Source organism: Drosophila gunungcola, assembly GCF_025200985.1.
Source record: "Drosophila gunungcola strain Sukarami chromosome 3L unlocalized genomic scaffold, Dgunungcola_SK_2 000014F, whole genome shotgun sequence".
In the NCBI taxonomy this organism is placed as follows: domain Eukaryota; kingdom Metazoa; phylum Arthropoda; class Insecta; order Diptera; family Drosophilidae; genus Drosophila; species Drosophila gunungcola.
Genome location: NW_026453182.1, coordinates 1,480,417 through 1,501,931, shown reverse-complemented (window position 1 = coordinate 1,501,931; position 21,515 = coordinate 1,480,417). Strand labels below are relative to the sequence as shown.

The window sequence follows — 21,515 nt, the reverse complement described above, 5'->3', positions numbered from 1 at the left end:
TAAAAGAAGAACTCCATTGAATCGTTTTAATCTTCGTAAAACTTTCTTAAGATCAGTTAAAAATATTAAGTAATGTGCTAACAGAGCTTAGCAGCTGTTAAAGTTGATCATTGACAAAAGCTCCCCGCTACGAAACGTTTTAAGAAGCCTTCTTTAGTAAAAACCAGTTTTTTTTGGTTTTGCACATGATTTATTTTTATAAAATTGTATACGTTTAATAATTAATATTACAAGTAATTAATTAATATCAAATATGCATTTAGTAATCATTTAATTTCACATTATTTTACTGCGCTGTGTATGTGTTCATAATTATTTATTGCTGTCGATCGATTTTACTCGATGGACTACCTCTAATTGGTGATCTCGTCTGCATATCTTCATTAATGTTTATTTATTAGATGTTACGGTATTATTGACAGAGTTGTGTGGTGTGCGGCAAAGAACGAAATAAATAGAGTACAAACTAACCAAATGAAATGTGTGTGAAGATTATGAATATAATAAGCACCCTCTCATACTGTGCGATCCTACCACATTTGGGACGTAAAGTTAGGTGACCGGATCGGGATTCGGGGAGTACAATTTGGGTAGTTGTGCGTCTGGACATCCTCCGTATTCCTAAACATAATGGCAAAGGGCTTGGTAAATCGATCAAAAGTACACATAAGCTATGAGCAAAACAAGGACAGGTGAACTAATCATATGCATACATAGTACATATATATTTGTTTTACAAGTAATAATTTACAAATCGACAACAACCATGGCTGCTAGAGAAAATCATAATTCCGTTAATACTAAAACCTCTTCGAGAAGGACGCGGGCGGGTTGGATTGGCTGCTCTTCGCTTTACGTTATCGCTGGATCTCTTTTTTAACTTGAGTTATATACGTATATATATATATTATCATGCCTAGGTATATTTCGTACACGAAGTCGTCATATACTTTATTTAATAACTGTTTCATAATGCAATTTGTTTTCTATTCCATTATCGCGCTTATTCGGTTAGGGAGAGCCGGCTGTTGATGCTTAAGGTTGATTTAGATGTTAGTTAATGTTCGCATGTTCGGGGTCCCGGTTGTATTCGAACCTAAGAGTTAAGAAAACTACTACTTCGTAGTTACCACCATAAACTACTGCCACGTAGCCGTTGCCACCATGCCGCATCAGTGCCGAGCGCACGTTGCCACGTCAAAGCAGACTGCACCTGGACAACCAACTGTCCTTCGTCCGACTGTCCATCGGTTTCAGCTGATGGCCGCCCTTGGGTGGGTTGTTCGCCTCCTGTGCACACGAATAAAATTTATAGTTAGCCACTGGCGAAAACTCTTTGTCCAGGTTGCCCCTCGAAACACTCACCATACGCTTTTCCGTTTTCGCTTTGATATCACTGGCTAGGGTGAGGAAGGCTTCTTCCACGTTGATGCTGGCTTTTGCGGAGGTTTCCATGAACTTTATGCCATACTCGATAGCCAATTGTTCACCGCGCTCCTTTGAAACCTATAATGGTTAGAAAATTGTTAAACTATCATTTAATTTATTTTTCAATCTTTAATTCTAATTCCCTAGAATTAATGTCAGTTTTGAAATAAGCAATATTTAGAAATCTTCTCCTTTTTCCGAACAAGTGGTCAAACATTATTATACTTTTAAAATCAATATTAAAATCATTTGTGAAACAAATCAAAGTAATTATAAGATTATAAATATAAGTTTAGGGCAAACAAACAAAAATAAAATTTACAAAAAGTCATTGGCTCGTTAAATACAAAACTTCGAACTTTGAAAGCTAGTAAGGTCTACCAAATTTTGATTGAATTCTTTATGGACAATGACTTTATGACTGATAAAGCCACTTTGGAGTCTAAGAATAGCCAATGAATTCATTAATTTCCTTTAGCCATACCTGTCGCTTATCGGTCAATTCGCACTTGTTGCCCAGCAGCATTTTCTCGACGTCCGCGGAGGCGTTTTCCTCGATATTCCTGATCCAGTTTTTGATGTTCTCGAAGGACTTCTCCTGGGTAATGTCGTATACCAGCATGATGCCCATGGCACCTCTGTAATAGGCCGTGGTGATTGTGCGAAAACGCTCCTGGCCGGCAGTGTCCCTGGGAAATTAATATTAATTAATATTAAATCTCAGATTGCTTTTTTTATTACTTACCATATTTGCAGCTTGATTTTCTTGTTATCCAATTCAATTGTTCTAATTTTAAAATCGATACCTGCAAAGAGAAAACAGAGTTAATTTGAATAATTTGGCAGTCTGCTGAACCTGTTTGTACAGAACCTATGACGTCGCATTAAAGACGGACAAAGAGAGACACAGAAATCGACAAACCACGCAATTGATTAAAACAATGTCGTTAAGTAAATGCCCCAAAATTGGAAGTGTCGCAAGAAAAACGTGCCAAAAACGAAAATAAACAATAATTAGCCACGAGCATTGATGGGAATCGTTCGACTTTTGTGCTTACGAGTACAGGCAGTACAATGTACATGAGAAATAATAAGTAGATAGGTAGAGCTTTTCCCTTTTGGTATTTACATGATTGATGTAAAAAAATAATGAGTTTTGTTAACGATTATTATTTGTTACTGTCATTATAAATTATGATGTTAAAAGGTATTTAAAAAGTTGACCATCGATAGCTTTATTTCAAGCCCTAAACTAAATATGTTCCCGCACGAATTTGTTCTTTAATAGGTCATAGTTTTTATAGTTTTTAAAAAATAATTATTAATAATAATAGAGCGTTTAAAATACATTCGATAGTAATCAATTTAAACTTTATTGCGTAGCAGAATGCTTTGTTCTTGCTGTCGAATCGTTGATTAAAGACCAGTTTGAATGCATTCTTGAGAATATGGCAATCCGTTTATGTTTATTTTTGTAAAATGAAATATTTACAAAGGGCCTGGTGTAGCTTGATTTAATTTAATTTGAGATATGATGCTTGAGATATGATAGTTCAAGCAGCATATCTAATACATTTTTGGTTGGCTTGTGTAATGCTAATAAACCTTATAAACCAAGTCATAGACTTGGATTCCTTCCATCACTGGGCACCGGCCTTTGAAATCAATGCGACACTCCCGATTAAGTTAGTTAATGGGTAAACCCCGGTATCACAACAATCCGGGATTCTTGGGCGATAAGAGCTCGGAAAAAACAAAGACTCTGGGTGAGTCTGGTAGTTATTTCTTTACGCTTTCCTATGCGGGTGTGAATTTCTAGCTGAGATAGCGGAACACTTCCGGAAGTCCATGTTTATGTTTCTGTTCCTTGCGGAACAATCTTTATAAATGAAAGGAGAGCCCCTCCCTCGAAGACCACAATAATTATGACAAATACTTGGGGGCAGTAAAAAAGAAAACAGAGGAGAACGCTGGCAGATGAGTCACGGGCCTGGCTAAAGCTCGATTTCCGAATGAGTTCATGGGAACCCAGAGGTGTCATAATTAATTACAAATCGGGGAGATGAGATGGCGTCGCCGCACTCACCTATTGTGGATATAAACGTCGTGTTGAAGGCGTCTTCGGAGAACCGGAACAGAATGCAGGTCTTGCCCACACCGGAGTCGCCGATCAGGAGCAACTTGAACAGATAGTCGTAGGTCTTGGCCATTTTTTTGCGGTAGGATCACAGTTGCTGCACGTCACACACTGCCCGATGATGATGGTTGGGGTAAGGGTTAAGGGCGATGTGCTGTACTCCTTTATTAAGTGACTCTTCCCTTCCGATTCGTTGCTAATAACACTAATCACGACTATTCCCCATGCGTGCCGTTGAATGTTATTCGAATATTCCTAGACGTAATCGTATATAACGTATATTTTTTTTTTCTTCTCCTCTCAGCTCTTTTTGGGTGTGTTGGTGTTGTGTTTTCGATTTAGGAGCCGTGTCAAAAATGGCGACGTAGATTTAAGACTTTTTTGTCTGCGCCCGAGTGTTGTTCGCTTTCAACGCGGCGGATTTTCCGGTGGGAAAATGCAAGGGCGCTCGCTTCGCAGGGCGAGTGTACGAAGTGTTGTTGTGGTTAGGACGTGGAAATTAACTCAATTACTGCTTTCTAATTACGCCCGTACAAAAAATATGATTCTTCGCAGTGTTGACTAACGACTGGTGGTGTCAGAGGTGTTGTCAATCACTGGCTAACATGTATCGCCTATCGATAGGCCATCGGCTGAAAACAGCTGGTATGGACAGTGTTGCAAAACGCCCGCCAGAGGCAATAGAAACAGAAAATAGCACAAGACCCAAAAAGACAGGTGTATTATATATAATCCTGATCCTGCACCTGATCCTTGACTGCCGTAAGTTGTTCCGCCCGCGACTGTTAAGTGAAGTTAAACAAATGTGAACAGTGGCGTCGCCATCGACGCAGCAGCAGGAGCAGCCCCAGAAACCAACGCAGTTGCACCCCCGCAAACAAAAAGTTCTGGGCCATGGGCACCAAGGAGTCCAAACACTCCAATAGCATCAGCTATGAGGATTCGGTGAAGCGCGGTGAGTGAGTCCTCCGGATGGGTATTTTGGATAGTAACACTCCCGGTGGCCAGTGGAAAATGGACTACTACTAATCAAGCAAACACAATCCCCACTGCAATCGATTCCATTGTTGTTGCTCATACGATTTCTGACCAGTGCCTCCTCGACTGTCCCCCACCCACGTCTCCCCCTCATCTTGTACTTCCTATCCCTTTTTTATTTTTTGCACTTGCAATTAATTTGCCATTCCAGTGGGCCTTTATTTGTGTTTGTGGGCTATGTGCATGGGTATTTGCGTCGCCGCCGCCAGTGACGTCACAATAGAAAAGCTCCATCGAAGGGGTGGTTTGTGTTTGTGGGTGCAAGTGGGAGGTGGGCGCTGGGTGGCTGGGAGACAACAAAGCAGCGACGCAGGGAAAAGCAGTTAAACAGCCAGCCAGTGCAGTGCATGCCTGGGGTGGCTGGAATGCGCGGATGCGGATGTCGCTGCGGATGCGGTTCATTTCAAGTTCAGCATGTCGTTCCAGTGTTCATTTCAATTCGAACTTTGTATGTAAAAACGTTACAAAAGTAATTTAAAAAAGGCTGTAATGATTTGTAACATTAACATATGTGTGTAAATTTCAATTTTTAGGCTTGGGAGTGTGGTTCTTTATCATTTTGGCATGCTACACCTCTGTTGAATTTAGTTTTTATTTATGTGCTAAGACATTGTGAATAATAGTATTTTCGAAAGAAATCACTTTAAGTGCTTTTCCCAGATAGGAATAGAAAAATTTTGAATTTCAAATTAGGTTAGCTACAGTCGATCTTCAATAAATTAAACCCTCTAAAGATTTATTTATAATTCAAAAACATTTGAATATTTTATCTTACAACATTTTTTCGCTTGATAAGTTTTAAAATTTAAAGTTCATAGACAAGACATTTAAAAAAAATCTTAGACTAAAGAATTTGTAATATTTTTATAAATATTACTTATTATTATTTATTATTTATTAATTTAAAATTTTATTTTTATTAGAATTCCTTATTAAAATTCAAAAAAGAAACCTTTTTAAGGAAAACTAAGCTCGAAGTCTAAAGGTTCGACATTTCCCTCTCTTAACTTGCTTCAGAAGTGTAGAACCCCATATCAATTGTTAATCATGCAAAGAGTTAAGATTATTTTAGCCAAGGGGAACACCATTACTTTTGACTTACTTCACTTTACCTTACCTTCCCTTTGCGCTGGCATTCATCTCCTACTGGTGTTGTTATGGTTATGGTGACTGATTTGCGGCCAGGCAGCTAGAGTTAAGAAGGCGAATGTTGCTGATAAGACCCTGCCTTGGCCCACCTGACCACCCCCTTTCCCCATCCACCTTCGCCCACCTTGAGGAGTGCGCCCAGGTGCGTGTGTTTCTTATTAGCCACACCGACCGTCCGAACGGCCGGTTCCAATAAAACCAAGCCAGTGGAGAAATAAAAGAAACGATGGGGAAAAACAACTGCTGGCATGCAAGTGCGGCAGTCACAAATCGCAGACCCAAGTTGCAGTTGACATTCAATTAAATTCCGCTTCCATGACGTCGTGCATAATTCCCCCAGCAATATTGCCCATTTAATTCCGGAATGTGTTTTCACGCCCCGTTTGCGCTTATCAGTTGGCTCTCTTCTCAACCTGAGCGCCGAAATTAAAATGGTTTATTTATTGTCAATTCAATGACAACTCTTGTGGTCTTTCATATTCCACATTAATTAGTCAATATAATGAATTGTAAACAACGAGCAATGAATGAGAATTGTAGATTTAATTATGACTTTACAATTCAATGGATTTAAGTCTTTGTTATTAATACACTTTAATATTGCAAAATTATTTTAGTATAGATAATTACTTATAAAATATATATATTTTTTATGATCTTATTATCTTGTCTTAATATTACATTTTTCTGAACTTTCTTCATTTTTCCTCTTGTCTGGTGACTTATATGCGTTAAGATTTTTAGTTATCATTAGATGTGTTTTATTGTCCTACAAACATATGGACGTGCACTTGTGATTCGTCCGCAGATGATTCACAATCATTCGTAAAAGTAAAATAAAACACAAAAGTCGACTATGGGATACCTTGCTAACCTGTTGTTTTTCTGAGAGAATCACATTATACATATATATCTTAAAAAACATTTATTTACCTTACTTGCTCATTTCTAGTGTAAGAAATTTACATTTAAGAGTGTACGAATCTTACTTATTAGGTTTTAAAAGTTCCTTCTAAACTCGAGCAACCTTTACTTTTACTCTACAAATTAGAGCTATAAAATCAATTAGAGATAATGGTTAATTAGGTAACAGCGAAATGAAATCCCAAAAGTGATTGAATAGATAAAGAATTTGAAAAATATGTTAATTGCTGTTATAAGCGATAACAGCAAGTGTATTTCGAATATTTCATGTTTTGATTTTTGCTGCAAAAATCGGTTGATTATTGACGTCACGTACGTTGGTGTGAAATCGAGCTCTTAAATCGTATTAAACACGGGGTCTCCCAGCACATCGCCTATCAATTAGAGGCATTTTGGGATAAGCCCCAACAGAAGCGTTACTCATCCACTGATTTGCCATTCCAGTTAGCGATGTGGAACTGCGGCGCCTAAGAGATGCCTTTAAAAAGTCGGCGGGCGTTGGCCGCAACTTCCTCAGCCGAAATGCCTTCCAGCAGGACGTCCTCTGCGAGGGAGTGCCGCCAAAAATCACGGACATGCTATATGCCGCCTGTGGTGGCACTCAACGAGGCATCTCCTTCAATGATCTGCTCTGCGGTCTGGTCCTGATCACACGGGGAACCCAGGGGGAAAAGACCAAGTAAGTGTTGCCATAAACTCCAAATTGTAATTGAGATTGAACGTATGCTCTTCGCTAGATTTCTGTGGAACCTCTACTGCAACGACGCCGGCACCTTTATCATCAAGTCAGACTATCTGCGCAACGTCAATTTGGCTCCCTTCGAGAGCGTCTCCCTGTTCGCCCAAAGCGAACGTGTCAATTTCGAGCAGTTTCAGGACTGGATCACCACGCATCGCAATGCCACTGTCCTGTCCAAATGGCTACTGGCCGACAACTGTGTCAGCCTCACCTCGGAGCTGGAGACGCCAACGTTCTACCAGAGCCTAGCGGGAGTGACTCATTTGGAGGAGAAGGTTAGATTCCGGCGGAATCATTTGTTTTTTTACGTAACAAATGTGGCCTTAGTCAGTTCTCAGGAAATTTATTTTAAAATATAGCAGGTGCATTATAACATCTGTTCCCTAATCCGCCACTTCCAATTACTGAGGACCCCTTTCTTTCCCCTTTCTTGTTCTGTTTTAATAACTATTCTGTGAAGGCAGCATTGTTATAGAATTTTTAATGCATTTTCTTCACCATTTATTTGGTGTTCCTTTGCAAAAGGTTTATATGCTGTTCCGATGCAATTTGATTGCTCAGTTTAAGCATATAACTTATTTAAAATTTGATGAACCTCTGACCGTCTTTTTTACTAATTAATCAAAGTACTATTTTTGAGCACGTTATTAAGAAAAGAGTATTTGGATGTTCTCATATTTATTGTCAGAAAGTCATTTAATTTAAGAACCCTTATAATTTTATCAGTATGTGCTAGTTCAAATTAATAGCGCCAGTTTCATTTTTGCAGGATATTGGTGATCTGGAAAAGGAGTTTTGGCGCCTGAAGAGCATTTCCCAAAACGGCCAAATTGATCTGCAGTTTCTGGGCCCGCTGATCAGCCCACCCATACCAAAGAATGCGTTGGCGGGACTGTTTAATGCCTTCGATGAGAACCGCGACGGACACATTGACTTCAAGGAGCTGTGTTGCGGAGTGAGTGCCGCCTGCCGTGGACCAGGAGTGGAGAGAACGCGCTGTAAGCACTGATTGCAACTACTTATCCAATAATAAGCTCATCAACTTTAACCTTATTTCCCTGCAGTTTGCTTCAAGATCTTCGATGTGGATCGCGATGGAGTTCTTAGCCACGAGGAGACGCTGCAAATGATCGATGTTCTGCTGCTGGTGGCCAAGGAGAACCGCGAGGCGCAGCAGCACAAGGAGCTGACCAAGCAAGCTGGTGATCAGTGACCTGCTGGAGTTTGGCCAGCGCAGAAGTCCCGACGGCACGCCCAGCAAACTAACCCGCGACAATGTCTCGCTGACCGCCGAGGACTTTATGCTGTGGACCGTGCAATGCGATCCTGAGACTCATGCAGCCCCTGCTGGACCTGATCTTCGAGCTCTGCCACATCGTCTTCGGCCTCTGGCCGCAGTGCAAGCACATGGAGAACGACATTGTCCGTGGCTGGCTGCGACGCGAGGAACGCAGGCCGTACCGCGTGGGTCAGTTCTGGTACCTGATCACGCGCGACTGGTGGCTCGGTTGGATGCAATACACCCAGCACACGGCCCACACCTGCGACTATTGCAAACGCACCGCTAGCCAGCGAACCGCTGTGGAAGAGGCGCTCGTCTGCGATGAGAGCTTCAATACCAACAGCCTGGAGCAGCACGACAGCTACTCCCTGGGCTCGGGCACTGGCTCTGCCTCCGGATCCGGATCGGGGTCGGGGAGCAGTGGAATCTCCGCCGGACGACACTGCGGACCCGTGCGACCGGGACCCATCGACAATAGCAATCTGATCACGGCCAATCCGTTTCGCAATGTGCGCACCCTCACCGGCGAGGGCGGCCACCTCAAGCGTGACACACCCCTGGTGCAGAGCCACGACTTCGAGCTGGTCCCCAAGTCCCTGTGGAAGGCCCTGAATCGGTGGTATGGCGACAATCTGCCACTGCCGCGACAGGTGAGAGTCCAGCCAGATATTCCGATTCAAATAATTTACAAAAACCTTCTGAACAAATTTTGTCTCCACATTTTAAACCTAAAAGCTTAATAGTTTTTATTTTTATGATGCTTTCATATTTGCCGAACCCAGAAACTTAATTGTTTTTTTTTTTTTGAGATGCTATAATATCTGCTGATATAATTGTTAGATAGAAAGCAAATACAAATATAAAATATTATATAAAACGACCGAATTTCAAATTGTAAAGCTTAAAAGCTTTTCCGATTTCCGGATGAATCTTTCGATCCTTCCTATGGCAGCTATATTATATTCAAAAATAATACCGCACTCCCATTTTTATAAAATTAAAACCATAATTCTAAAATAATAAACCACCACAATTTTTTGAAGTATATTATCTAAATTTAAAAACAACGTAGTTAGAATTTTTGTTCATTGATTGTTTCGATTGTTCCCATAGAAGCTATATGATATAGTCGTCCGATCCGGCTCATTTCGACTTAAATACTATCTACATTACAAATAAGACTTTTGGAAAGATAGCTTTTAATCAGAGGGTCTAGTTTGCATTGAAACGGACAGACTACGGACGGACAAACGGACATGGCTAGATCGACTCTGATTAAGAACATACGTTAAATGGTCGAAAATCTTAGTTGAGGGTTATAAAAATATGATTCATATAGGAACACTAGCCAACTTAAATTATTATTATGTATTAATATTTTAAATTAAATATTTTACCAGGTCATTCAACCACCCAACTCGGATGTGGAACTCGAGCTGTACCCGCTAAACCTGCGCATCCTGCTTCACCAGGCGCAACCCTCCCAGACGGGCGTTGGCGGCGGCACTCAACTCGGCAGCTGGGGCTCCACGGTGAGCGGTGGCTACGGCGTTTTGGCCTCCGGCGGCGGATATGCGGCCATCGCGGCCAGCAGCGTGCTGCAGCCACCGAAGCGGTATCTGGCCTACACGGCTGCCTTCAGTCGACTGGCCACGGTGCGCCAGGTGGGCGAGTTCCTGTGCGAGCAGCTGCGTCTCAAGTCGGAGGACATCCGGCTGTGGCACGTGCCGCAGCTGGACAACGGTGCCATATTGCTGGAGGAGGATGCCATGTGCCTGAAAGAGCTGCTCATTCGGGACAACGACCAGCTGCTGCTGGAGATCCGCAACAAAGATCTGACCTGGCCGGAGGAGCTCGGCTCCCTGGCCACCGCTCAGAGTGGCCAAAGTGCGGGAGCGCCTGGCGACCGTCGTCGCCTCACCCGCAGCTCGATTATGTCGGTACATGCGCCGGGAGCCACTGGGCTGCACAATCTGGGCAACACCTGCTTCATGAACGCCGCCCTCCAGGTGCTGTTCAACACGCAACCGCTGGCCCAGTATTTCCAGCGCGAGATGCACCGCTTCGAGGTGAATGCGGCCAACAAGCTGGGCACAAGGGGTCAGCTGGCCATGCGTTATGCGGAGCTGCTGAAGGAGGTTTGGACCGCCACGACGCGCTCGGTGGCGCCGCTCAAGCTGCGCTTTTGCGTCAACAAGCATGCGCCGCAATTCGCCGGCGGCGGTCAGCACGATTCCCAGGAGCTGCTCGAGTGGCTGCTGGACGCCCTGCACGAGGATCTCAATCGCGTGATGGAGAAGCCGTACAGCGAGCTGAAGGACTCCAACGGACGCCCCGACAAGATCGTGGCCGCCGAGGCCTGGTCGCAGCACCACGCCCGCAACCAGTCCATCATCATCGACCTGTTCTACGGCCAACTGAAGTCCAAGGTCAGCTGCCTGGGCTGCGGACACGAGTCGGTGCGCTTCGATCCGTTCAGTTTGCTCAGCCTGCCGCTGCCGGTGGAGAACTATGTGTATTTGGAGGTCTTGGGTGAGTCACATCATGTAAATCATATAAAAACTAAACAGGAAAGGGTTCACGTTGCTTAATGACTAGTTTATGATAGGGTTGTTAATTCGACATTCTAAAGTGTATATTACTAATACATGTATTATTACAATAAAAATACATTTATAGTACTGTATAAATAATTATATAATTAATAAAAATACGAATTCTTTAGAAGATTAAGGCTGTAGTATACAAGTACAACTGCAGTACCTAATGAAATCGCGTTTTTTGTCCTTGCTTGTGTTACCGACTAACAAATAGGTAAATAAATACGCGAATTCTTTAGAAGAATAAATGAAAATTCTAAAAAAAATCGACCAATTTAAATCAACAAAATCCTTCTGTGATTAAACCATGATTCCAGTGCAGTTAGCCTCCGTAATTCAAAAATGACACAAAACATTTTTTGTATGGTACCATATACGTATTTTCACCTGTATTTTCATGCTTGTTTGATTTTTGTTGTCAGTAAAACCGTCAAATTCATTGTACTCCAAAATCGTTTATTTGAGATTTGAAAAATAAAAATCCCAAGTAACGATTATCTGAGATTTATATACATATTTAAAAATCTTAAATAACGAATGGTTTAGATGTATATAAGTCAAAATCTAAAAAACGATTTTTTCACAAACAAATCGAATTACAGTACCTAATTTACTTTTAAAACACAACAATAAAAACAATACTTTTTAAATATAGAAATGACATGTAGCTCTATTGACTCACGGTGATTTATATATTTCATAACAACTATGAAACCTTTTAAAGTCGTATCTTAAATGCTTCTAAACTATTTTTTATTTCACCCTTCTTTCTCTGCTTAATATTCGTTTGCTTCCAGTTATCCTATTGGATGGGACGGTGCCCACTAAATACGGGTTTCGCCTGAACTCGGAGTGCAAGTACTCGCACCTGAAGCACAAGCTGGCCACCCTGTGCTCCCTGCAGCCAAATCTGATGCTCGTCTGTGAGCTGTGGAACTCGCAAATACGCCAGGTGCTCGCCGACGAGGAGAAGTTGCGCACGCAGAGTGCCAAGGAGCTGTATGTCTACCAGTTGCCCGAGCAGAGTGTGCGGACGCGGTCCAACTCGGTGCTCAGCATGCACATCGAGCAGGGACTCAAGGACATTACAGCGCAGTTCGGGTAAGTCCCTGATCTGTATTTAAAACAGTATAGGTATTAACATGGCCCCACTTACTCGCTTTCAGCTCTTATCACCACGGCACAGGACTCGCTGTCCTCGCTGAGCACGCTGCAAACTTCAAGCCACCGCGCCTCGTCGCGAGTCCTGTGCAACGGCCATGTGCCAGGACTGGAAGTCGAAACGGAGCTGGAGGCCACAGATGCCTCCCGCAATAATTACAATTCCATCAATAGCAATTTCAGCGGAAACGGGAGCGGGGAGAACCAAGTGCACGAACTGCTGCCAGATGAGGCCGGAAAGGTAAGCCGGTGCTTTGGAAAGAGAGAGTGCATGCCCCACAGCCTATTTTGCTTCAAGGTATGGCTTCTAAACTATATTAACATACACGTATTTAATATCATAGATTTACGCCCCAGTTATTTGGGGCCAATCGAATTCTAAAATTCAGAGCTTCAGAACTTCCCTTGCCTAGGATATCGATATCGTCGGGTTGTCTTCAATTGCGAATGCAAATGCAAATGCGAATGCGAATGCGAGATCAGAATCCGCTAAAGATTCCGCCTCCGTCTGCTTCTACTCGAGCGTCACTTTACAAGCGTTTAATCTAAATATATTAAATACCACTATGTTAAATGAACAGTTGCCGTTTGCCGCGTGGTTTGTGGGCTTCCCTCTACTACATACTATTCAAACTACTAGCATACTAGCATACTCTGTATATTCTCCCTACTTTCGTATTCGCACACTGTTATCAAATTGATATCAATTATTTGTAATCTATATATCTCCTTCTACTAATCATTTAATTTGTTGCTGGCCTTATTCTATACAACTAATTCAAATTTTTTGCTTAAAACAAAAGAAACATTTCGAATCACCTCTCTGCTATTCTTGAGTATCTTTGTTGTTGCTGGTTATCAAGTTGGAAGTTTGTGAATTATAATTTATCTTGTAGTTTCTAGTCATTCTCATAGCTTTGCAATTCCACCTACATTAAGAACGAATCATGTTGTCCATACTTTTGATTTGTTTATTAGAGCGTTTAGAGAGTATTCAAATGTCTAACAGATTATTATAGACTACTTTTTGTAACTATAGTTCTGTAGGTCAAATAATATCTTTTAAAGTTTTGATTTTTGAAAGTTTACCGAATATAAACATAGATTTTAAATATTTTGTATAGTCTCACTTTAATGCCCTTAAATGGCCAAAACTTTTTCTTTAAAATTAAAAACTAACAAAGTTAAAAAAACCTTACATCTTTCGAAACCTGTATAAAAACTAAATCATTATAATTTGATAACTACGAAATAACTAGAATAATTCGAAACCTAATTTAAACACCTGCCATAAACAATTTGTACATGTACAAGTAGATTTTGAATTTTAGTGTATACCCTTATAGACATTTTGTACATTTACGAGTAGTTGGTTCCTTGGTTAATTGAGTTCCCAAAGCTTTAACACACCACTATGCCCACCATGCCCCTGATAAGAACTAACTCCCCGCCCAGCACAACCAAGTCTAATATCATCTCTCGGTGCAGGAGTCGCTCATCCTGAGCTCCAGCCCGGAGAACACATTCATGCACGGTGCGGCCGCCCAGCAGAATCGGGTGTCCTCCGCCAAGTTGCTGCACACGGAGAGCAACACCAGCTCCATGTCCTACACGAATCACTCCGGCGAGAATTCCATGGAGAGCTCGCTGACGGAGCCCATTCCGATGACCGATGGCCGCCTGGCGGCAGTGAGTAGCCGCCATGGCAGTGGCAGCGGTAGCGATGACAGCTCATTGCGGACATCGCCGAACGAATCGAGTGGCCTGAGCACTGGCCACACACTGGGCGCCAGCCTGGATGTGGACGAACAGGCGGTGGAGGGCAACGAGGAGGAGCACGATCAGCCGGATCAGATCACCACCTCGCAGCCGGAGACCAGCAGTGGCGTGTACTCGCGCCGCTCCTCGCAGCCGCCGCACAAGGCGGCCAAGTATCTGGTGGCCGTGCACCGGAAGATCACGCGGCACGACAGCTACTTCCTCTCCTACCACAAGACGCGGCCCAGCCTGTTCGGGGTGCCGCTGCTCATCCCCAACAGCGAGGGCGGCACCCACAAGGATCTGTACTGCGCCGTGTGGCTGCAGGTGAGCAGGCTGCTCAGCCCGCTGCCCGCCACCACGGAACAGGCCAATCATGCCGCCGATTGGTAAGTTGGATATACTTACCTATCTGAGACACTTTTTAACTGACTGCATAATATTCGTTTATCTCAGTGACGATAGCCTGGGCTACGACTTTCCCTTCACGCTGCGTGCCGTCAAGGCGGACGGACTCACCTGCGCCATCTGCCCCTGGTCCAGCTTCTGTCGGGGCTGCGAGATTCGCTGCAACAACGACTACGTGCTCCAGGGAGCCCTGCCGCCCATCAATGCCGTGGCCAGTGAGTAACGATTTCTCAAGTTGATCAATAGGTGCCACAAAACAAACCAAACAAGCACGTTTTATTATACTTCATTTAGGAGTTTCTAGGATTTAAAACAAGCCCAACTACATTATGCAATATTGTTAGGACTTAAAAGCGTAACTGCAATTTCTGGTTAACATCTTTTTAAGGTTTATCTGTCTTAGCTTACGTTTGGATGTAAAAAGCGATTTTAGATATTGATATAAATTTAACTTTACCTAAAGGTTATCCATGTAGCACTTTTAGAAAATCGATTTTATCCTTTTACATTTCCAATAGTTTATACTATTTAAAACAGCCTGCGGCAAGGTCGATTCCTGATAGTTTTTGAATATCAGCGTTCTATAGATCGACCGCTCGCAGGAATAAACCGCTCTCTAAAAACTTAAAGCGCGTTTTTCTGGAAAAGACATATTACAAAATGAATGACATCATAACTCAACGAGAAGTTGCCCTAACGACTCGATTAGATATTCTAAATTGGCTAAAAATTTTTAATTTGGCAAAAAAAAAACGTAATATATAGCTGACATATAACTTCAAAACATTCTTTTAAGTACTTTCCTACAAAATAAAACCCGAAATTTATTTATTTATTTTCATTTTGTAATGGACAACGGAATTTATACATTCACATCCTTAGCATTATTAAAAACAAAATTTGTTTTTTTTTAATTTGTTTTGTACATTTTGCTTTTCTTTGACCACACCTTAAACAATGTTTATAATATGAACGTTAAGATAAATATCTTCAATGAATCAAGTACTACTTTGCTATAATAACCAAAAGCGACCTAAGCCAGAAAACCAAAATCTGAACATGCAGAATTTCAAGACTAACTACTGTGAATGAATTAAGAAGAATTAAACACTTATTAATTCGAGTTACCATTTCAACGGCAGGCAATACATCGACGCCAAAAATGAATGCTAAATTCCCATCGCTACCAAATCTGGAGGCCAAGCGGACGCCAGAGTACACCGCCTCGTTGTCCTACACACCGACAACGAAATATTTTGAAGACTTTACCATTGCCATCGACTGGGATCCGACCGCCTTGCATTTGCGCTACCAAAGCACCTTGGAGCGTGTAAGTAGAACTTGCTCCATCATATATTTGAAGTCACTGACATTTGATTGAATTTAGCTTTGGGTGGATCACGAGACCATTGCCATAAGTCGGCGGGAGCAAGTGGAGCCCGTGGACCTCAATCATTGCCTGCGCGCCTTCACCTCCGAGGAGAAACTGGAGCAGTGGTATCACTGCAGTCACTGCAAGGGCAAGAAACCGGCCACCAAGAAGCTGCAGATCTGGAAACTGCCTCCGATATTGGTGAGCTGATCATTCTCCCTTTTTATGCTGAGACAATGCCACTGACTATCGCTTTTCCTTAGATTGTGCACTTGAAGCGTTTCAACTGCGTGAACGGCAAGTGGGTGAAGTCACAGAAAGTGGTTCACTTCCCCTTCGATGACTTTGATCCCACGCCGTACCTGGCCTCAGTGCCCCAGGAGACGATACTGCGGCACAAGGAGTTGCTGGAACTGAAGAAGGACGCCGAGTTGCCGATGGCAAGCAATGAAGTTGTTAGCGAGATGGACGAGATCGATGCGACCGTCAGCCAGGACAAGGAGGAGCAGACAACTCAGGCGGAGGCAACTCCCGCCGCCGCCACCGCCGCCGCTGCTACTACAGCGCCCACCGCCAGTATCCTGCGCCAGAACAAGAACATCAAGGCTGCCCGGCGTCAGCGGCTCATCTCGACGAGTCTCACCAAAACGCCCATTGTGGACGGCGAGTTCGAGGACTATCACCAGCACCGACTCAAGCCGGAGGTGGATGAGTTCGATCCCAGATACCGACTCTACGCTGTTGTGGTGGGTGTTGCCTTTAGTTCTTATTTCACTGGATGTGGATGTGTTTTAACTTCTTTCCCCCTTTTTGCAGTCACACTCGGGCATGCTGAACGGAGGCCACTACATTTCCTATGCATCGAATGCAACTGGTTCCTGGTACTGCTACAACGACAGCTCCTGCCGCGAAATATCACAGAAGCCGGTCATCGATCCGAGTGCCGCCTATCTGTTGTTTTACGAGCGCAAGGGCCTCGACTACGAGCCCTACCTTCCGAACATCGAGGGACGGGCCCTGCCCAGCGCCTTCAGCGTGCCGCTCGAGGTGGACGAGACCGAGGGGGAGCTGAAGAAGCTGTGCTCAATTTCCTAACTGATGATGTCCACATCCTGGTACCGTGGGCATCGTGGCTATGAAGATTATATTATCCATTCTTACCCATTCTGTTCTAGAGACTCTGTGTTTTGTTTCACACCGCGTATGTTTTGTTATTTACTATTCTAAGCTGATTCTGATTTTCTGCAGTAGTTGTGTTTAGCCCCTAATTAGTTATAAGCCTACCCTCTATTTTCTTTGCCGAAAACTGTTTTTGCATGTAATATACAATATTCACGTTTAGCTTGTAAATAATACGTTACATTGGTTTGTCACGTCGAACAAATCTATTCTCAATTTTTTTCCCGTTGCTTTGTTTTGTTTTGTTGTGTATAATTTTTAAATTTGTACTTGTATTAGGCCAGCAGTGCCAGCTTGTAATTATTTAGGCCAGACCATGTCGGGAAATTCCATTTAATTTGTAATTATTGCTGTAAATAACAAGCGGAAGTTAAGCCCGAAAGGCGAAAAGTTTTAGGCAGTTTTGATATTAATCGATGATCAGCAATATTAAGATGTTACGAATTTCATCCCAAGAACTCGCGGACTATTGTTGGTCTACTCATCCCGTATTTACATGTATTGATTGGCTTTGTGTGACGTGCCGAACGGATTCGGTTCGAAATTAGTATTGCGCTTATCAGATATGACTTAAATATGTCTAATGAATGTGTATTTGATATTTACAAATATATATATATACACCCACAGATATATATATACATACAGAACTTAACTAATTTATATTAATATACTTGAACATGATGATATATTCGAAACGAAAAGCTATGAATAAAACAACTTTTATCGCTTGAACCACTTTACTTTTTTGACCATGGAAAATAGGTCACACCTTTATCAAAAATAGTAAGATTTCTTTTAATACCAGGGATTAAAAACGAATCAACTACGGGTTACGGTTACTGTTGCGCTTGCGGTACCGCAACCTAAAATAATTGCGGGTACCGGTATTGTTCCGGTTCAAAACAAAAATATGTTTCTAACGTAACTATCTATAATTGCAAAAAATTAATAATAAGAGTGAATAAGTTTTTTTGAAAGTAAATGGAGCGAAGTTTCAAGTAGCTTTAAATTCATTTATTTATAATTATTTACTTATGAGCGCTTAGAAACCCAAATTATTATTATTTACTTATTAGCGCTTAGAAACCCAAATAAAACTATGTTAATGTCTCCTTCACTGCGTTGCAAACTGCTGACTGAAATTATAATACCCTCGCAAGGGTATAACATTTAAACAGTATTTTCTAATCGACAATATTTGTCACACTAAGTACAATAACATAAATTTTTGACTTTATCGAACGTAAAAAATTTGGGTAGGGATTGGTTTTTGGTCGCTGCATTTTTGTATGAATGAATTTAATATTTTTTTCTTTTCAAAAAATCCTCTAAAGGAAAAGCATTTGTAGGGACTGACAAGAAGTTTTACGACTTGTGTTTTTAAAGAACACATTTTTACAGAACCGGTACTAATTTTTCGATATCGGTAACGGTTATTCCGGTTGCTATATATTTTGGTTTGGCTCCGGTTTCGGTTTTGATCCGGGTTAACCGGTTAAGGATAACGGTTACGAAACAGGTTGGATACCCTGTTTGATAGAAATCATTCCTTGATCATTTTCTGATAATGCACTCCCACCCCAAATAAATAAAACTCTTTTATTGCAATGGAATTCAATACATTTATATTTTGTATCTAGATTATGTAATCACGTAGTAAAGAAGTAAATAAGAACTATTATACTTGTCGTATGTTTATTGGCCGCGAGTCGTGTTCTGCTGAGATCCGCCCCAGGAGCAGAATCCGAAGCCTGGAACAGAGCTCGCCATCCGCCAAATGTCAAACCTTTTGAATTAGTTATTTGTGTGAACGCGACATGGGTCCATTTTTTTTGTTTTTTGTTTGTTATCGGGGGGGGTTTCATTGCAAATGATTATCATAAATATATAGGTAGGGGGTGTGCAGGTGTTTTCGTGTGAGGAAATTTAAATTCTTAGCTTGAGTAAAGTATATTTGCATGGAATACGAATGCTCTTAACATAGATATTGAGGAGATGCCTAGACGCCGGAATTATTCGATAGCTGGCCGGGCACCGAAAACTGTGGCCGGAAGTTGGCAAAGTTGCCGGCCGGACCGCTGGTGAATGCTGGCAATGTTGTGCCCTGGAATCCAGCCGGGAATTGTGCCATTAATTGAGCTAAAACAAAAGAACAAAGTTTATTATAACGATTGTTTTTAAACTTACTTAATTTAGCAGTTATATTGTATTTTATATTTATCAAAACTAAAAAAATTCGATTTTACAAAATAATACTTAACAAGATCTTTTTCAAATCAAAATCGAAAATACAATCTATAATTAATAAGAGACATTCACTTTGTCCTAATTGAATTGCAACACTTTCTTATTAAAAAAATGTTTTCTAAATTATTTTCAATATATTTTTTTCACAACTTAGTGAATGTAAAAATACAATTTCATTCTATTTCTATGAATTTATTTTAAAACCAAAAATTCTATTTCAGAAAATGTGAATCTTGATTTAGTCCATGCATTTGCTAATAAGTTCCATTAGAAATTCGATAGCAAGTCAAAATTAAAATTACAAAATATAATTTAACTTTTTGATAAGTGAATTGCAACACTATTTTTACTTTACTTAATTATTTGTTAGTAATTTCCGACTCTAAGAAACACATTTAAATGAGACTCACCAGCATTCGAGGCGTTTCCGGCGGTGGCCGCCAGGCGGGAGAGAATCGATCGCTCGGACATCTGGAGCCGCTGGGCCACCGGCGGGATGCGGGCCAGGGTGGCTGGCAGCCGGGACACATCGCTCTTCATGTCCGAGAGCAGCTCCTCCAGCTGGTTGAGCACCTTGTGGAGCACCGCGTTGGCGGGCTTGTTGCCCGCCAGCGATTCCTTGCTGAGATGCTGATGCGACTCGGCCAGGCACTCGACCTCGGCGAACCGGGCGTTCAGCGACATGGCAGGATGGCTGGGGTCCTGGGCGAGATTCAGGTAGGCCGCGCGACGCAGCTGCTCCTCGATAACCAGCGCCTGTTCCAGCAGCTTGAAGCGGCGGGCCAGGAACTTGTTCTTGATCTCCAGGAAATTGCCCTTGCCGACGTCCATCTTGAAGGGCTCGTTGATGATCGCAAAGCGAATGTCATTCTGGATGTCCTGCCAGCGTCCATAGCCGTGGGTCACGATGCCGGCCAGCAGCCAGTAGTCGTGGCGACGGTGCCAGATCTCGTACTCCCTGCCGGGAACAGCGGCCTTCTCCTCAGTTGAGCCACAAGGTGTGCAGTTCGGTGAAGCCGCCGTCGGCGATGTTGAACATGAACTTGCGCTTCAGCACCTCCAGGCTGTCCTCCACTCCCTTGCCAGCGGCGGCTCCAGTGGCAGCGGCAGCAGCAGCGGCGGCAGCAGCGGCCGCCTTGTGATCCTTGGGCGAACTGGCACTGGGCTTCTCCAGCTCACCGTCCTCCTTGACGATCATCACATCGTCGTCGTCGTCATCGATCACTGTTGTCGCTGGTATTGGCTTCTTGTCCTCGACCTTCTCCCTTTCCTTCTCCTCCGCCTTGGGCTCTTCCTTTAGGTCCGGATCCTTGGCCTCCTCCTTGGGCTCTGTCTTGGCCAGCTCGGATTTGACCTCCGCCGCCGCCTCGCTGGGCTTTGTGTCGCCGGCCGTTGATTCCTCCGCCGCGTTCTCCTGCTTCACATCCCCCGGCTTCTTGTCCTCCTCAGCCTCTTGCTCCTGCTTCACCTCGCTCTTCTCAGCCGAGGCCTTCTCTTTTCCTTCTCCTTCTCCGAGTCCTTGTCCTTATCCTCGCCCTTCTCCGATGCTGGCGCCGGACTGGGTGCCGCACTGGTGGCTGGAGTGGCGCTATTGCTGGTGGTTGCGCTCTTGTCCACATTGCCACCTGCAGGCGGAGCCTCCAGAGCAGCCACATCCTGCTTGAGGGCTGATCGCACCGGTTCGCAAGGCTTGAGGATTAGCTCCGGCATGCTGTAGTACCCGTTGATGTGCTCGAACTCCTGCACCTTCTTGCGGATGAGCGACATCACCCCGATTCGGGTCAGCACGTGCTGGCGGGAAAGACCCTCGCGCGGCTACACCGTCGGCAAAGGTCTCCGCATTGTCGGCACCGGGCTCACAGAGATGCCGCATGAACAGCGAGACGTAGGCCTTGAAGTTGCGTTCGGATTTGCCGCGCAAATCGCGCACCAAGCCACTGCGAATTGAAGGCATCCTGCGGCGGCATTCCGTACCGCATGATGGCATTGAGGAAGCTCTTGCGCTGGCGGGCATTGAAACCGAGCACCTCGATGTTGCCGCCGACGCGGGCCAAGAGTGGGGGCAAGGGACGATCGTCGCGTCGCTCCAA

At 43.2% G+C, this 21,515-nt stretch overlaps 3 protein-coding genes across 3 annotated transcripts in view; 1 reads left to right on the top strand and 2 right to left on the bottom strand.

Annotated features, from left to right (window-relative positions):
• Window positions 1-693: 693 nt before the first annotated feature.
• Window positions 694-4,124, bottom strand: LOC128259989 (ras-related protein Rab-8A). The gene is made up of 5 exons (XM_052992656.1): window positions 3,515-4,124; window positions 2,174-2,234; window positions 1,913-2,117; window positions 1,366-1,506; window positions 694-1,290 (listed from the first exon to the last, which is right to left on the bottom strand). The coding sequence occupies exons 1-5, from the start codon at window positions 3,636-3,638 to the stop codon at window positions 1,198-1,200; spliced, it is 624 nt and encodes a 207-aa protein (XP_052848616.1). The 5' UTR covers window positions 3,639-4,124; the 3' UTR covers window positions 694-1,197.
• Window positions 4,125-4,233: 109 nt separating this feature from the next.
• Window positions 4,234-17,910, top strand: LOC128259985 (ubiquitin carboxyl-terminal hydrolase 32). The gene is given in 17 exon segments (XM_052992647.1): window positions 4,234-4,520; window positions 7,121-7,355; window positions 7,414-7,690; window positions 8,185-8,413; window positions 8,480-8,613; window positions 8,615-8,740; window positions 8,742-9,347; window positions 10,098-11,229; window positions 12,095-12,384; window positions 12,386-12,398; window positions 12,464-12,699; window positions 13,947-14,605; window positions 14,673-14,839; window positions 15,767-15,954; window positions 16,012-16,197; window positions 16,260-16,742; window positions 16,813-17,910. Coding segments are annotated over 17 exon segments (5,301 nt in total). The 5' UTR covers window positions 4,234-4,459; the 3' UTR covers window positions 17,092-17,910.
• An 865-nt stretch (window positions 17,911-18,775) lies between these two features.
• Window positions 18,776-21,515, bottom strand: part of LOC128259983 (chromodomain-helicase-DNA-binding protein Mi-2 homolog) — a 30,244-nt gene continuing 27,504 nt past the window's right edge. Inside the window, 6 exon segments of the mRNA XM_052992646.1 lie at window positions 18,776-19,317; window positions 19,836-20,409; window positions 20,411-20,922; window positions 20,925-21,240; window positions 21,242-21,358; window positions 21,360-21,515. Coding sequence (XP_052848606.1) covers window positions 19,178-19,317; window positions 19,836-20,409; window positions 20,411-20,922; window positions 20,925-21,240; window positions 21,242-21,358; window positions 21,360-21,515 — 1,815 coding nt within the window. The 3' untranslated portion in view covers window positions 18,776-19,177.